Source organism: Podarcis gaigeae, assembly GCF_964106915.1.
Source record: "Podarcis gaigeae genome assembly, chromosome: 2".
NCBI classification, from domain to species: domain Eukaryota; kingdom Metazoa; phylum Chordata; class Lepidosauria; order Squamata; family Lacertidae; genus Podarcis; species Podarcis gaigeae.
Window position 1 is genome coordinate 63,446,083 of NC_139679.1, and position 16,919 is coordinate 63,463,001.

At 41.3% G+C, this 16,919-nt stretch overlaps 1 protein-coding gene across 1 annotated transcript in view; it reads right to left on the bottom strand.

The window, feature by feature from the left end:
- Positions 1 to 661: 661 nt before the first annotated feature.
- The window catches only part of CSF1R (colony stimulating factor 1 receptor), a 34,566-nt gene continuing 18,308 nt past the window's right edge, over positions 662 to 16,919 (bottom strand). The window contains exons 9-22 of the mRNA XM_083728681.1: positions 16,742 to 16,859; positions 16,201 to 16,391; positions 15,384 to 15,490; positions 14,718 to 14,844; positions 14,119 to 14,223; positions 13,429 to 13,539; positions 12,125 to 12,290; positions 11,130 to 11,212; positions 9,880 to 9,992; positions 7,242 to 7,364; positions 6,836 to 6,947; positions 5,859 to 5,958; positions 4,687 to 4,792; positions 662 to 3,222 (exon numbers count right to left, since the gene is read on the bottom strand). Coding sequence (XP_083584807.1) covers positions 3,088 to 3,222; positions 4,687 to 4,792; positions 5,859 to 5,958; positions 6,836 to 6,947; positions 7,242 to 7,364; positions 9,880 to 9,992; positions 11,130 to 11,212; positions 12,125 to 12,290; positions 13,429 to 13,539; positions 14,119 to 14,223; positions 14,718 to 14,844; positions 15,384 to 15,490; positions 16,201 to 16,391; positions 16,742 to 16,859 — 1,697 coding nt within the window. The 3' untranslated portion in view covers positions 662 to 3,087. The remainder of the gene's footprint in view (positions 3,223 to 4,686; positions 4,793 to 5,858; positions 5,959 to 6,835; positions 6,948 to 7,241; positions 7,365 to 9,879; positions 9,993 to 11,129; positions 11,213 to 12,124; positions 12,291 to 13,428; positions 13,540 to 14,118; positions 14,224 to 14,717; positions 14,845 to 15,383; positions 15,491 to 16,200; positions 16,392 to 16,741; positions 16,860 to 16,919) is intronic.

Genomic DNA, 16,919 nt, shown 5'->3' on the forward strand with positions numbered 1-16,919 from the left:
GCTAGGATGAATGAGTGGCTGGCTCAAGGTCACCCACATGAGTTTCATGGCCGAGATGAAGTTTTTAAACTGGGTCACCGCAGTCCTGATCTGAAACTCTAGCTCTCAGGTTCAGACACAGCACCTGTGAGCACTAAGGCAATCAGACATACCAGAGCACCAGAGGAATTTCTTGAATCACCTTCAGGGCATATTTTCAGTGTTGACATAGTCAAAGTTTCTCTTCACTCTCCCCCATGTTGTCTGCTTCAGCCCTCCTACCATTTTGTAGCTGGGAGAGCAGTCTTCTTTGTAGTTGATGTCCAATAAGAAGAGAGGACAGTTTAATTGGACACCAGAGAGAATAGAGTTCTAACTGGATGGTATCAACAAGGGGACATGTTACCTAAAGCTTTAGGTAATGCTCAGTTAGTTCAGAATCTTGTAGAATTGGGCATTTGTGTGCCAGCTTTTGTCTTTAAACAAACCTGTACTTTACATGGTTCATGGTTCATAAGTAAGTACATTAGCTGAGGCATGGTTTTTTTTTTTTTTAGTATCAGAACTATTCTCAAACTCACTTATTTTATTATTATTATTTATTACACATTATTTAAAAATGCCCTTATAGAAGAAATTGTATTGTCACCTAGGAAAAAAGTAAACAACTAAAGAGTTCTAATTACTTTGCTTAATCAAATTGTTTTATTTTGAATGAGAGTTAAATGTGAACATACTAATTTATGTACTTGGAAGAATGGTTTCATTTGGAAACTCAACACATAGCAGTTTACTATTTAAAAGCAATCTTGCAGCAACTGAATGCTGGTAGTTTGTGCTGGAAAACTGTCTGGCTAGTTCTTATCCAGTAAAAGAGATGCTCCTTTTTCATTTACACAAGGCTTCAAAGATAGCTGCTTAGCAAAGCTAGTAACCTTTACATAAAACTCAAATCAGTGGCTTGCAAAATATTATGAAAACCATTATGAAGCTGCTCCTTTCTAGTTTTGGTTTTTAAAACTGCAGTGTATGTAAAAATAACAAAGTAATACATAAAACAGTTGTGACAATTTGTGTATGCAAGCAGTACAAATTCACATTTGCTACAGTTGACTTATTGGAGAATGTGAGTTAGATACTTCAGATGAGACTGCCCATCCATTCTGCAGCAGGTTAACAATATTTATTTTTTTCATATTTCAGAAAAAAATATCAAACGTCAGTAGTCTTAATATAAAATTGCCTGAGATTTGCTTACCCGTTTGTAACCCAAAAACTAATACATTGCAACAATTTATTTTAGCACATTAATGCCACCCTGCAGTGTAAAACGCCCAGGGCAGCTTACATATTAACACAAATGCAATAAAATCTCAGTGTTATAAACTACAGAGCAACAATGCCAAAGAGTGATAAAATTGAGAAAAATAAAACAATTGATTACAACCAGTCGAGTTGAGTGTTTGCCTCAATAAACATTACTTTCTATTGCTGCAATGCCCTTTATATATATGAGCTCTAATTTTGCTTTGTTTTCTAATTTCTCTAATTTTACTAATATTGTTTGTCCCTAAGGACAAAGCCTCCAGCAGTGGTGATTTGTGTTTGCTGTAGTAAATGTAGGGACTTCATGAGCTACTGGTACATTCCAGTCGCTAATAAAACCCAGTCTTTCCTAAAGGAGAACATTTCACAATTTTTAAACTCTCCATTAAAATCAATGGGACTTTAGGTACTATTCTAGGTCATTTCCTGTCTTGTTGATCTGTTGCATGCCAAGCCATTCACATTGTTTCTATTATTTCAATGCTTGCTATCACATATTTAATAACTTGCTTTCTAATACTGTTGCAAATTATTCCTAATGTAGTACATTCCCTAGCTTATTGCTCCTTTTGGCTTCTTGTTTCATTTGAATTGCCAAGTAAGAATGAATTAAGCCTTGTGAGTTTTCTCTCCATTAACCAAAAATTGGCAAATAAAAATTACCAGTTTCTAAAACCTATAAAAACTGGTTAAGTGATCAAACTACAAACTACAAACTACAATGATGGCTGCGATTATCTCTGGGTCCAATATTAAACAATATTGACTAAGGCTTGGCCAAAATACCCTCCCTTCCTTTTTTGTGACACTAAATTTTCACATATTTTGTGGCACTAAATTTTCACATATTGATGTCTCCAAAACAAAAAGCAGTCATTTAAATCAATTGAGCAAGAGAGGTTGCAATCCTGTATCGACTTACCTGGGAGTAAGCCCCATGGAACTTGATTACAGCTGCATAGACATGTATAGAACTGCACTGTAAGTCACTCATTAGTAATGTGTTTTAAATCTAAAGCTTTGCTAATAGATTGGCTATACTACTAAAAATCACAGTTTAATACTTAAATTTTTGTTTGCTCGATTAGCACATGGTACAATGGTAATCCCAAGTGAGAGAAAGAGTTGCTGTTACTTCCTTGTTTGAAGTTCTTATCTGTGGAGAAATAGAGAACCTTTCTTCCAGCTAAGGTCATTTCCCCTCTTGAGATGTGACTTCACAGATGGGGAATGGTTATGATTCTTTTCCCACCCTGACCATTGCAAAATCCCTGAGCCAGAGTCAAATTGGTTAGGATCTGTCCATTTGCTTTCGACTAATCTTATCAATGTGGCATTCCTTCCCAGGAAGAAGTCAAGATAGGGAAAGGAGTCCATTCTAAACTCATATACTGATGGATGAGCAGTGAAAGGTACACGAGATATAGAAAACTTGGTTTTAAAGTCCACATTCCCCACTCTCTCACTCTTACAAGCACACTTATATGAAGACTGGTGCGTAGTAGGCTATGGCAATCTGCTGACTTTATACGATGATTCTGCCCAAGATTCCTGCATGCTCTAAGCTAAGCTCTATAAAAATTGGAAACCAGTTACAAGTAGCCGGGGTATGTGTGTGTGTGTAATGGCAGGCAATGTTTCATGTCTTGAAGTCTGCTGCCAGTGCAGTGCCCACCAGTTACATCTGGCTTTCTGGTATGAAATGCTCCCAGAGGGATAGCTGCGTGAGAACTACATTTCAGTTGAAATCGAACCAAGAAGTAGGGTGCAGTTGTATACCCTTTAACAGAACTGGTAATTGTTGCTGTTCAGAAGGGGTTGGATGCTCTCTCCAGTGTCACAAGATTCATCTTCACAATAGCTGGAAGGCTCACATCCGCTGTCTTCTTCTGTGCTGGCTGGTAAGTTGGTGTAACCCTTCACAGCAAGGGGGGGGGGGGGAAACCCACAAACTTTAGTGCTTGGAGTATATAATCTGAAGAGAAAGCCTTCTTAACAATTGCATTCAGGAAAATACAGCATTAAAAATAAATAAAACAGAAGCTCCTAAACAATTTGATGCCTCTTTATCCCTCTTCAGCCATTTGAAAAGCCTGCTAACAACTGAGGTGGTAAGGAGGTGAGTGTGCTAGGCTCTACCTCCCTGTCGCTATGACAGTCACCTTAAGACTCATGGAGGGTAACCTTGTGGAGCAGGGAGCCTCCTGGTCCCCATGCATTTTACTCTGGGAAATCAGGCTTTAAAAATGTGTGGGAACCCCTCCATGAAGGAAGGACACCCCCCCCCCTTCACAAAGTTGCCGTCCATGACTTGGAAGGTGATTGCAATGGTCACTGGGAGACAGCTGCTTTTTACAGCTTCTCATGTATTACCATGGTTTCCAAACACCTGAACACAGCATTAATCCCCTTTTGATTTTGCCAGCGACAAGTGCCATTTTAGTGTATGTTCAGCAACGTGGGAACTCTGCAACGGGCCTGGGGAACCTCTCTCACAGACCTGATTAGACCTGGCAGACTTCTGAGGTTGGCGTGCCCACTTTTCCTGGACTTCCAGGAAACTTCCCCAACCCCAACCGCCCAGCAAGCCACAAGTGAAAGGGAGAAACTTCCTTTGCAGCAGTGGCCTGAAGTATCAGTCCCCTGACATAAGATGTAAAGGGACTCACAAATGGGTGGCACTACCCACCTGACAAGAGTCACTCAGAGGGGGTTGGGCCACTTCTTCTGGACGTGGTCGTCTGGCTGCATCCTATTCCCCACCCCTGTTCTGCTATTTGATGCCAGTCTTGACATCCTGCTGGGATAGCTCAGTCGGCAGAGCATGAGACTTTTAATCTCAGGGTTGTGGGTTTAAGCCCCAAGTTGGGCAAAAGATTCCTACATTGCAGAGGATTGGATTAGATTACCAATGTGGTCCCAACTCTATGATTCTATGACTGTGTAGGATGGCTAGAGCAGAGATGGGTAGTTTGCAGCTCTCCAGATGTTGCTGGACTCCAATATGGCCAATGCTCAAGGATACTGGGAGTGGTAGTCCAGCAATTAATGGAGGAGCACAAGATCCTTATCCCTGACCAATTAGGTCAATGGGTTAAATCTAATCTGGGTGGGAATTGGATTATATACTGTGGGCAGTGTAATTTATATAGTGCAATCTATGCCTTAAGGGGAAGGGGGGGAGGAGTAACAAACGTTCTGCAAATAATGAAGTAGTATGAGAAATCCCAGAATATTTTTAGGGTGGCGCAGTTTCTACCCAACATAATACAAATGTATTTATGTGAAAATATAAGGAAAGACACAGTTACTGAAGAAACAGATAATTCAGGTATGAACTACCTTCACATTGCATTTTTACGAGTAATTTTAGCATCTCACCTGTTCCTTACTGGTATCCAGTTGCTTCTGAAGGAAAGTGGAAATCTGACTGAAGGTTGGCCGCTGAGTGGGCTCCATGTTCCAGCATGCAGTCATGATGTTGTACCTGGATTGGAGGGGGGAGGAATCTGCATATTACCCATTCAGCTGCAACTTGTGGTATTCTGTGTAAAAGCAACTGAAATAATGACAAGTCTGTGATCATTCCCAAGGGCTAAATGCAGATCCTATAATGATGCCCGACTTGGTGACAACAGAATAAATGTAAGGAGGGAGCTGCTGCCCAAGATAGGAAAAGAGGTATTAAGGAAACACCTAACTACTTTAAATGACTTCAAATCTCCAGGGCCTGATGAACTGCATCCAAGGGTACTAAAGGAGTTTGCGGATGTAATTTCAGAGCCTTTATCTATTATCTTTGAGAATTCTTGGAGAACAGGTGAGGTCCCTACAGATTGGAGGCGGGCAAATGTTGTCCCCATCTTCAAAAAGGGGGGGAGGGGGAAAGGAAGGCCCAGGTAACTACTGACCGGTGAGCTGGACATCGATACCAGAGAACAAATAATTCAACTGTTGGTCTGTGAGCATTTAGAGAATGATGCTGTGATTAACAAGCTTAACATGAGTCAACAGTGTGATGTAGCAGCAAAAAAAAGTTAATGTTATTCTAGGATTCAACAACAGAAGTATATTGTTCAGATCAAGGGAAGTCATAGTCCCGCTCTGTTCTGCCTTGGGCAGACCACACCAGTTCTGGGCACCACAATTTAAGAAGGATGTTGACAAGCTGGAATGTGTGCAGAGAAGGGCAACCAGCCTAATCAAGGCTCTGGAAACAGCCTTAAGAGAAGCGCTTGAAGGAGCCCTGCCCACATGGTTGGGTAACTTCTGACATTCTGCCAGTGCATATAGTCCAGTCACAGGTAAGCAGTTCTCATGTGGCTAGAAGAGTGTTTGTTACTAAGGTGCCTAAATCTTGGCCTGTCACTGAACACAACTTTGTGAGCTGTGAAATGCATCTGAAACACCTTGGTGGAATTACAGCAGCAACATGCAGTATGCTCATCACAGAAAATGTCAGTGACACTCTGGAACAAACCTCCGTCGCTTCCTTGTAATGCTTGTGTGTGTTGCCCAGTTACAGTGGAGATTTCTGAAATCCGTTTACTTACATATCCTCTGGTGCAAACTCAGGTCTGCCCATATGGTATCCTTGTTTTACCAGGCTGTAAAACTTGCTGTTCACTTTCATGCCAGGATAAGGGCTCCTGCCTATAGTGATAAGAAGAAGTACAACACTCTACGGTCACCATGCTGTTCTCATGTTGCTTTCCTACAGGACTGGCTCCTGATTCTTAGGTCAATATCTAAGAGGCTGAAGGCAATGCTACGTGAATTCCCTAACTGTGTGGGTGCACTGAAGCAATGGCTGGTGAATAGGGAGGAAAAGCCGGGGGAGTAGGTGTGTAACTCTAGAGGCCTTTGGGTTATTGAAGCCATTTTGGTAAAGGTAAAGGGACCTCTGACCATTAGGTCCAGTCGTGGCCGACTCTGGGGTTGTGGCATTCATGTCGCTTTATTGGCCGAGGGAGCTGGTGTACATCTTCCGGGTCATGTGGCCAGCATGACTAAGCTGCTTCTGGCGAACCAGAGCAGCGCACGGAAACGCAATTTACCTTCCTGCTGGAGTGGTATCTATTTATCTACTTGCACTTTGATGTGCTTTTGAACTGCTAGGTTGGCAGGAAGCAATGTCTGGTGAATAGGGAGGAAAAGTTGGGGGAGTAGGTGTGTAACTCTAGAGGCCTTTGGGTTATTGAAGCGATTTTAGTACTCTGCTGCAAAAGTCAGAAGTACTGTAGCATGTAGTGCCTCTGACTAGGGCAGATCATACATCAGGTGAAAGCCGAGATGGTGGCATTGGCTCTCTATGGATCTGGGCCCTGTTAAGTACCTGAGGTCATCCCCCAAATGCCAGCCAAACTTTTAAGTAGTCTAGTATGACTTTTCTCCAAAGGCCTGAGGTTTCTTATGCCAGTGTATGGCGTTGAAGAATCAGCGCTACAGTCAGTTTTCTCCCAAACCCCATTTCTGATCTAAAGCCTTTCCATACAGAAAATTGGGGATGGACAAACACATCATTGCCTACCTAGGGAGAATATCTCCCAGAGAAGGATGCCGTAAGACCACACATCACTCTGGACTGTGTAGACACATTCAAAGATGCTCTCGGGTGCCATCCACTTCACTGGCAGGCGAGCCTGGAATTAAATTTATTTAGAGAGGAAACATCCTGTGATATACAGATCTTGTGCCACTGTTTTCCACCAGATTTTGTTCAGTAGCCTCTGCCAGAATTTACATGCAGCAACACCTGTCCCACTGACAAAGAACACACACACTCAAAAATTTCCCATGTTTGTGACCCCAAGATTTCCAGGTGAGGGCAGAAGAGATCGGTGTTCAAAACCCCAGAAAGCTACTATCAGCAACAGGTCTGACTGTAAATCAATTTCCTGTGTACCCAGTGCACATTTGCCACCCCCGTTACTTACATTGCCTTTAACAACATAGTTAGCATCATTCATGATGTCTCTGGCCAGGCCAAAGTCGCAGATCTTGGCCACTCGTCCATCAGCCACTAGCACATTTCTTGCTGCCAAATCTCTGTGGATGCACTAGATTAAACAGATAGCAAGGGTGAGAAATGGCATATCAGTTTTTCTTGATCTTCCTGACTTATTTCAACATACGGCCATAGAGAAATACAGGTTGAGCATGATGGACTCAACCCAATTTGTGCTTGTGCCTGTTCCTCCTGGTGACCTGAAGCACGATGTAGACATCCGGGCTGGATTAGTGAGACCACAGGCTACAGTTGCTTTCACATCCTCCAGATGTTTTGATCTACAACTTCCATAAGCTCCAGCCAGCATAGTCAACAGCCAGGGCTGATGAGAGCTATTGTCAAAAATATCTTAAGGCTTGGAAACAGCTGGGCTGGAGTATTTGTTTTGGCTTTCTTATTCTCACTCCACTGGTCCCCTATGGAACTCCAATAGTTAGTATGAGCTTCCAGCCATTGGTGATACAGGTAGGAAGACACTGTACTTTGGACACAGCATGTAAAAGACTGGTTGTGAGACTGTGCTGACACCTCCACAAAGAATAGAGCACCTGACAAAACTAACCATTTCATTAAGCCACTACAGAAGTAGTCATGCCTGAATCAGCCTTGAAAATCATTTGCATTGATTTAGGTTAAAGCAGTCTTAGTGCTCAGGACATCCAGGTAATTGGATAATTATAGCCCATGTTTCCCTTTCCTGTAATGTCAAGGTTAAACACTCCAACAGCATTAATTTTGAAATGGTTGTAAAACCTTTTCAAGCTATAGAATGCCACATATGGAGTCTATAGCTTTTACACAATCTCCTTGCTGTACAAGCTTAAAAGGTAGGGAGGTACCCTTTTGTGGAAGCCTGTGTCTGCGGCACAGTACAATCTGTGCTGTGATGAGCAGCCAGTGAGATTGCACTCACTAATTATATTTATAACATGGTGGGTCAGAAGCCCCAACCGTCACTTTCAGTTCCTTATTCCTGGAATGGGAGGCATAATGAACACCCTAAATCTTGTAAATCTTTGTAAAAGCTTTGGGCTCAAACCACTAAACAAATGTGAACATTCAGATAGAAAAATATGTTTAAAAATGGTAATACTTCTGCTGGTATGCGAAGAGGGGACTGCACAAGCTGAAAAATATAGTTCATGTTATTGTACAGCATCCATATGTATACGCAGGTACAGATTGGGGTAAAAGGTAAAGGAACCCCTGACCATTAGGTCCAGTCGTGACTGACTCTGGGGTTGCCGCACTCATCTTGCTTTATTGGCCTAGGGAGCCGGCGTACAGCTTCCGGGTCATGTGGCCAGCATGACTAAGCCGCTTCTGGCGAACCAGAGCAGTGCACGGAAATGCCGTTTACCTTCCCGCTGGAGCGGTACCTATTTATCTACTTGCACTTTTGACGTGCTTTCGAACTGCTAGGTTGGCAGGAACAGATTGGGGTAGGCAGCACAAATTCCCTCCCCTAATTTCATGCAAGGGGCAAGGAAGGGAAATCAAAGGGGAAGGAGTGCCCCACTTGCTAGCATCTTTCTCTCCTGACATGATCCGCATGAGAAATAAGCCCTGGTCAGAGAAATGGTTTCTCACCATATAGGGAGATATACACATACACCTGGATTCCTTTCTATCAAAAGCCGCAAGTATTTAAGGAGGACTGGATACTGTTTATTGCCTATATGGAAAAGTATTATAATCAAACAATCAGCTTAGCAGAATGGTAAGATTTTCAGCAGTGTAGGAAATAACCTAAGTTTACAAAAATAGTTGTGATAGACAGGGTGAACCAAGACAACGTGAGAAAAAGAGGAGATAAGAGGAACCGTGGAAAGGGGATGGGAAGTCAGTTAAGGAATAATTCTTTGCTTTGTTAACAATGCCACTTCTTATTTACTTTAGAGAACCACTTCTGTTAGCATTGTTTTAGTTTTAAGTTTTGTTTGATATGGAATTCATTAAAAATGCAAAATAATAATAATAATATATTTAGGATGCTGTAATAATAAATTTCTCTTGTACAAAAGCAGGTTCTTAATCTAAGAAACACTTCAGACTACCTCACACATTTGAATGTTCCTCCATGTTCAAAACAACCTTCCACACAGAAAACTAGCTGCTGGGGAAAAGGCAACTCAGCCCTCTCCCTGCCATACTAGTAAGTTGTTGTTTTAGTCAGTGGGTGGGTGTTATATGGGATTCATTTTAATAAAGAAACATTCAATCACGTGAACTCCTACCAACAGTATGAAATGGTACAGCCTTGACACAGGCTTATCACCTCACTGAGAACTAAGCCTTAGTTTTTGGGATGTTCTTTTGTTTCTTTCAGACTTCAGCGCTATGCGTTCATTATTCAAGGGTAACATGCAGGATATACTTGTGTACAGAGCAGGGTGGGGTTCCAACTGCTGCACATATGTAGAGTAAAAGTTGGGCCAAGGCCTTTTGTTTGGGATGCAAGTCAGTTTCCTGCACAGTAATGGAAAATGACGCCTTGGTTTCTGAATAACTGATCCTGAAAACATTTTCTAAAGAGAACTATGTTCAGAGGAGTGTGAACTCACGTTTTTTGAAGCAAGAAAAGCCATTCCCTGGGCCACCTGGTTGGAGAAATGCAGCAAGTCATACAAGTCAAGAGGATGGCCGTCTATGTCCTCTCCTGACACTGAGCTCCTCCCTGGAATGGGGAAAACTCATGGTGATCAACAAAGGGCAACTTTACCACAGGATGAAGTCAATGTTCAAGCTAACTGAACCACATCTCCAATATAGGGAGATGAATGAAGTCTAGAAATGGGAACAATAACAGGGAACCATGGTTAACAGATAAGCATCTTGAGAAAGGAAAGAGCAATCACTTGAATTTGAAACTTCCAGTGTACAATGAAGGTTGTAACACTTTCCTAAGATTTAAGTCCCACTGAACTCGGATGAGCTTGCTTTTGACTATGATTGAACTGGAAGTCTACTAGTAGGAACAGAATTAGTGGCCCAGTTCTATTTGTTCAATACAATCGGATTATATGTGCAAGCTGTTCCCAGTCCCTACAAGTAATAGGACTGCTTTGTTCGGTACAAAATTTATGCACATGTCATTTATGATGCTAACCTGTGTAATGATGTGTGCAGTTGTGGTTGCAGAATATACTGAAGTGGGAAATATGAATGGACTGAGCATATTTTCCATGCAAGAGCTGCAATTCCTATTTTATACACATAGATGTGCTTAGCAATGCTGGTCATGTGATCTTTGTACATGGGAGCTGAGTTCCAGTTACAAAAAGCAATGTATCATTCTGTTAATTTGTGTTCAAATTCTGCATTTAGAATCACAAATTTAATAAATAAAATTAGAATCTGCCCTTACAGGATTTCATGGTGATTAATGAAAAGCTGCATATCTCAAAATGTAGTTCCCCATAATAATTCACATTCTGGCTAATTTATTTGAATTTTGGCACAATATGTTGCTGTAAGGGTCGTGATCCTGAAAACTATGCACATTCAGGCAGCTGTAATAGTGGACAATCAAAGTCTAGTGTAAAAGTTTAGGATGCAATGAACATAGGGATAATACACAAATTGTGCCAATGTTGGATGGTGTCAGCAGACATTTTTATACATCTCTCAGTCCAACCTGTAAGGGCTATTGTGAAAAGAAAGGAGATGCTACATTGAGCTCACTTCTGTTATTTTTTTTTAATGTAATAAACAAACCATCATATAAAAATAATGGCAAAAACTGAAAACCTCAGCAGCAGGAACTACCTCCTCTGGCAATAATAATTGAAAGCATCATTCCTTGCTTATTTACCGTTTGGTGGCATAGAGCCTGATGCTGTTACTGGTTTCATTTCCAAATAACTGTCCAAACACTGGGTACCGATTCCACTGTCACTGCATCAATGGAAACAGAGAAAGAAAAATTTATTAACAATCTAATCTCTGCAGCAGATCTAGCATCCTGAATATCAATGGAGGAGCGCTAAAGGTGCAAATCTGTAATTTTAAGTTCCAGTCCAATTGATGCTGGCTATCATCATGAGCTTAGCATTAGATGCATCATTAAAACTTTAAAGTCATATAACAAACTGCTCCCCCAATCTATTAAAAACTTCAAATGGGGCTTCTCAACTCTATCAAATGCTTTCTCAGTGTCCTTTAAAAAAACGCTATAGGGACTTCCTCGCATATTAACACATTGCTAATAATATTAAGTATGTCATTATTTGAAATGGTGTAAGTGTGTGAGGAATTTGTTTAGGGTGGGACAAAGCCCATGAATGTAAACGAAAAATAATAATGATTGGCAGGCATCCTGGTACCAGGCATCAATTTCTTTGTCTCTTTCCAACAAGCACTATATTTATTGAGCTTATCTCCTGTGTGTTGAGGCATTTCAAGAAGGGAGAGCAGTTGTATGTGGGATGGAAGGTGCTGAAGAATGTGGGTACCAGCCTTTCTCATCTGTAAATAAAGGTTCTGGTCAACTTCCTTCATGCCACAAAACCATTTTAAAGATAGAGTAGGCCATTCCATTGCACAGATACATGTGAGGTCCTTGGCCATTTTGTCTGGTTCCTAGAATGAAGTGCTCAGATCATGTAGCCACCATCTCTCACACTATATGAAACATGAGCTAATTACCTTGTGTAGAAATCCCAGTCATGAAAGCTTAGCAAAATTACTCTTGCTCTCATTGACTTCTCAGATGACGACTGTATTGTAAAGGTATGCTAGGTTGGAAATTTGCCCTAATTCTGTTGGGTTTTAGCCCTCTGTTGAATCTGTACTGGTTTGGATTCTTACCTCCGGACGTATTTCTTCCCAAGGTACATATTTTTATAGTCTGCTGCCATGCTATCAAGAGAAGACTCAAATGTTAAATCCTGGATTATGAGACACTCTGCTTTCTTTCGCAGGAAATTCAGCAAGTCCCCATAAGGACAATACTCAGTGATGACAAATACAGGGCCTGAAAAAGAAAAAAAATAAACCTGATCAGAAAGTGGCATCATTGTACTCTGTTTCTGCTAGGTAGCAGCTTAGTCTGACTGATCAACACTAACTATTTCAGTTTAAAGGATGTTGGTTTTTGTAGCAGCGCCACACAGGGCTTCCACATTGTTTTTAACTCAAAGCAGGATGTGCATCACCCCATTCCCTCCAGATTTCTTTACCACTCAGAATTACCTATTCAAGCTGCCTTTTCCCCCCTGCAGGTAGACTAGCATCATGGACGAAGGAATTATGATCAGAAAGGTGTCACAAGAGAAAGGGCTAAGCAACACTATCTCTTGCTTTTCCTGCAGTCAGATAGTGACTGGATTGTGGTTTATCAAGACTGACCTGGGCTTAAAATAAAACAAAACCAAGCAGGGAAAAGTAATTCCTAAGTGGAATGTAAAGTGTAGTTTTGCTCTCAAAGGCAAGTTATGTAATCAGTAGAATCACGTGACATGGTTCTTGCTGGACAGCACCATTTCAGAGGGGGGAGGAGGGAATTGAACGCTCTGTTTCTGTAAAACGATTCCCTATAGATAGAAAGCCACCTGGAGAAGCTTCATGTAAAACTCTGACATGCATGGTTTTTTTGCTTTAAAAATCTCTTTGAAATTCTTTTATACTAGGAAAATTCAAGCATGTGTTCCTCTACCTGCAAGCCAAAGTGGTACAGTATAGCAAAAACTACACATCATGATTTTACTGACTGTGTAGTTCCACTCTCAGGTGTTGGAATGACAGGTATGAAACCAGAAACAGGTGAAATAGGACAAAGAGAAAGTAGTCTGAAGCAGCACTATGATGGCAGATTAAAAAGTGAGAATAGCACACCTATTGTGAAATGAGGTCTACCTCCTGCCACTCCATCCGAACTAAATATAGTTCGTGTAAATTCAGGCCACTTCTAATTTCCTACAGACTGTGTATTGTAACCCTTAAGGTCTTAATAGCCAGCATTCTCAAAGCAGAAATGTTTATTCTTGGCATGATTGTGATACTGACTTGAAAAATCTATGACTCTTCCATTATGAGGAAATGTTGCTGAAAAGAATGAAACTATAGGAACGAGAATGGAGGGGACTGTAGTGGCGCCAGGGACCGCTTCTTACCTCCATGTGTACATGCTCCCAACAGGTTGACGATGTTGTCATGGTGACCTAAATGGCTCATGATCTTCAGTTCTGACATGAGGGCTTCTTGCTCATCAGTATGTGCTGTTGCTGAAACCAGAAATGAAACTAGTTGTATTCAAACCCGTATGCAGGTTCTTGTGAAAATGCACAGCGTTTTTGTGCAAATTTCTCCTGTTATACACACATTTTTCAAAAGCAACTTTGCCTAATGTATACTCTTTTCTTTTGCAAGGCAGGTTTCCATAATATAATGCATTTTTGTATGTTGTTTTCATTAATATATGCATTTATATGCATATACATAGAATATAATCACTTTTGTGTACATTACTTGGCTGGAGAACTGCATTGCAAAATTAAGATAAGTGCACACTTCAAAAAGTGGCTGTGTTTCACATTGCTTCATAAAGTATGTATTAGGTTAAGTTCACCTATAAATGCACATTGAATTGATACCTCCCCATCCCAACTAGTCACCTAGGATCAGTATGTCCAGTTCTTAAATAGAAATATACAGATAGTATCATGAGAAGGACTTGCTTCTTGCTCCTTACTTACATCACCCCCAATTTATTCCAATGCTGGAGCTGGTTTTCAATTTGCAGGCCCTTAGAATGATTATTACCTAGTGAGCACTGGCCAAGGACTGCTTTAACCAGCACTTACATTTAAGCATTTTCACAGCCACCTTCAGGACAGAATCTTCCTTCCCAAGTCCAAAAGCAGTGGCCTCAACCACCTTTCCAAAAGCTCCAGCTCCAAGGGTCTTTCCTATGAAAGCAAACATGGTGTTTAGAAGCATAACAGAATCAGGAGGAGGATTTTTGATACTGATTCAGTGATCATTGTGTGTGCGTGTGTGTCCCTGTGGATATGCACATATCCTTGAGAGCAGACAAGTAATATCTCCTAAAGTTCAATAAGCCACAGCAGGCTATGAGAAGGTTTGCAGTCAACAACATGATCAGTTTCTGTGCATTGCACAGTTCAATGTCATTTCTTTGTTATTTGTAGCCCAGATTTCTCCGCTTCTGATTTTTCTGATCTTTTCATTGAGACCTATCAGTCAGTAGCTGTCATGGAATGCCATTTTGCTCATTCTGCAAAATCCCAAGAATTACGAGGGGGGAAACTGTGCAGTCCTTCATATAGGCAGGATAGTATTATGCAACTGCTGTGTATTCAATAATTTGGATCGTCCACAAATGTAGATAAACAGAATGACTTACGACTACCAGAGCAAGTGTACAAGGATTGCTCCTCACCAAATTGCAGGTTGTTTCTGGGAAATTCCCACTTCTCATTGTAAGGAAGCTGGGTGGGATCAATAAAAGTGTAATTGTTTCCCTCACAGGCCTCAATGATCTTCCAACGGACTTGGTACTTTGGTTTCTGCAAGGAAAAATTATCCATGCATCAGAAAAGCATTGTTCAATAGCATTTTAGCACTTCAACATATTATCTGGAAAATAAGTCTCACTGAATTTAGTGGGTCTTAAATGTCAACTAGACATACATAGGATTGGCCTGCTAAACTCCCAGCAGCCTCCTCCATAGATGTTGCAACTGTTATAAGTTTGAAGAGGCCCATGAATTTTACTAAATGAGGCCTCCATACTAAAATCAAACACATGGCATACAGTCCCAGTTTGATTAAGGATACAGTTTTGTCAAATTTGGGTGGGTTGGAAGGCTGTAGTTTGGTTTAATTGGGTCAATATGCCCCTTCACAATTAAGCTTGGAATGTTTTTATGCCACTATGACACTAAGGTTTAAAAAATCTTTCCATCAGCAGGGTCTTCTCCTGTACTGCATTGTGAGAGAGAGCCATTTTAGACATGAGAAGTGACAGCAGTAGAGCTGCTTTCAACCTCTGGACCTCTTCCCTGGCTACTTTTCTTTCCACACAGACCACGAACACCCATCTGACCTGTTTATACTTGTAGAATAGGAAGATGATACACAGAAGCAGGAAAAACATCGTCCCAGCACATGCAATAAGAATTGGTTTGGGGAATTCACTCAGGGGTTCAGATGCTGCAGGAGGGAAAGAAAATAAAAGTTTGTAGTGCATCAGTCGTTCCTGAACCATGCTATCAGCTAAAAGTTTGTAGTGCATCAGTCGTTCCTGAACCATGCTATCAGATCAAACACAACATTAGAACAAGAGAGATACCTGGCTTCCTCCCTGCTTTGCTATAAAAAACAAAGACACAGATATCCAGTGATAGCAAAGCCGATTTACAGAGCAATCCCACCCCCTGACTAGGAGCAGCAGAATGAAAAGGCGCAGCAGAACCACTGCCACATCCAAAGTCCTGTGGCTTGCTCCAGCTCGGGCAGAATGAGTATGTATGGATGTATAGGTGCACACACTTGCACAACATTTCTGACATTTGTTTGCTTGCTTGTTTCTTTATGTGATTTCTTTCCCATGCTTCAATATAGATGATCTCAGGACAGATAGCAAGAATACAATTAAAAAATGACACAGCACATTAAATTAAAACAGTGGAATTATCAAGCAGCAGATCCAGCCATCTGTTCCAGAGGTACTTGAAATGCCTGTCAGAGGGGAAAGGCCTGGGGCCAAACGATGTACAATGCTGGTGCCAGGCCAACCCCAAGGGACAGAATCACATAGGAGCCCCCTTTATATTGGCGTAAACGCAGCCACAACCAGGATTTAGTGAGATGAAAGGTAAAAAGCTAGTTCTTAGTGAACAAGATGCTCAGATTTGTCTCACCTATGTACCGAACCAATGGACCGAAACTGGATCCATTCCCCATGTTATTAACTGCTAGGCAGCAGTATGTCATGTTGTCCAGCATCTCATCAATTTTGAGGGTGCTCTTCGATGTCACTCTTCCGAAGGGAATTTCATGCGTTATCTCTGGGCTGGTGTCTTTCATAAGCAGCATTCCACCTTGGTCACATCTGCCGGACAGCCAAAGATGATGGAGATATTCATATGCTCATATTTGTTCCTTTATTTATCAGCTTCTAAATTCTGCTCTATGAAGGATTGAGATGTGTTCAGGTAGATTCACTGGACTACCAGGCCTTTGACCTTAGGATCAGTGCAGCGTTTACTTGGGACAGACCCAATAAATAATAACAATTTATTACTTATACCCTACCCATTTGGGAGAGCCTCCCCAGCCACTCTGGGCAGCTTCCAACAGGATATTTAAAAACACAATAAAAGATCAAAGATTAAAAACTTCCCTAGTGAACTCAGTAGTGTTACTTCTGGAAACTGTAGGGAATGCTATAACTTATCTCACCTGTCTGGATGAAGATTGCGAGGCAATTTATACCACTCAATGTGTGGAGCAGGATAACCACTGGCTTCACACCAAAGGCTGCCAGAGCTGTTGTCCATCAGTTTAGCTGTAGGGGGAGCTGAATAGCAAAGGTAAAAGAGCTGTTAGGTATAGCAGCCATTTGTATACCTACGCATGA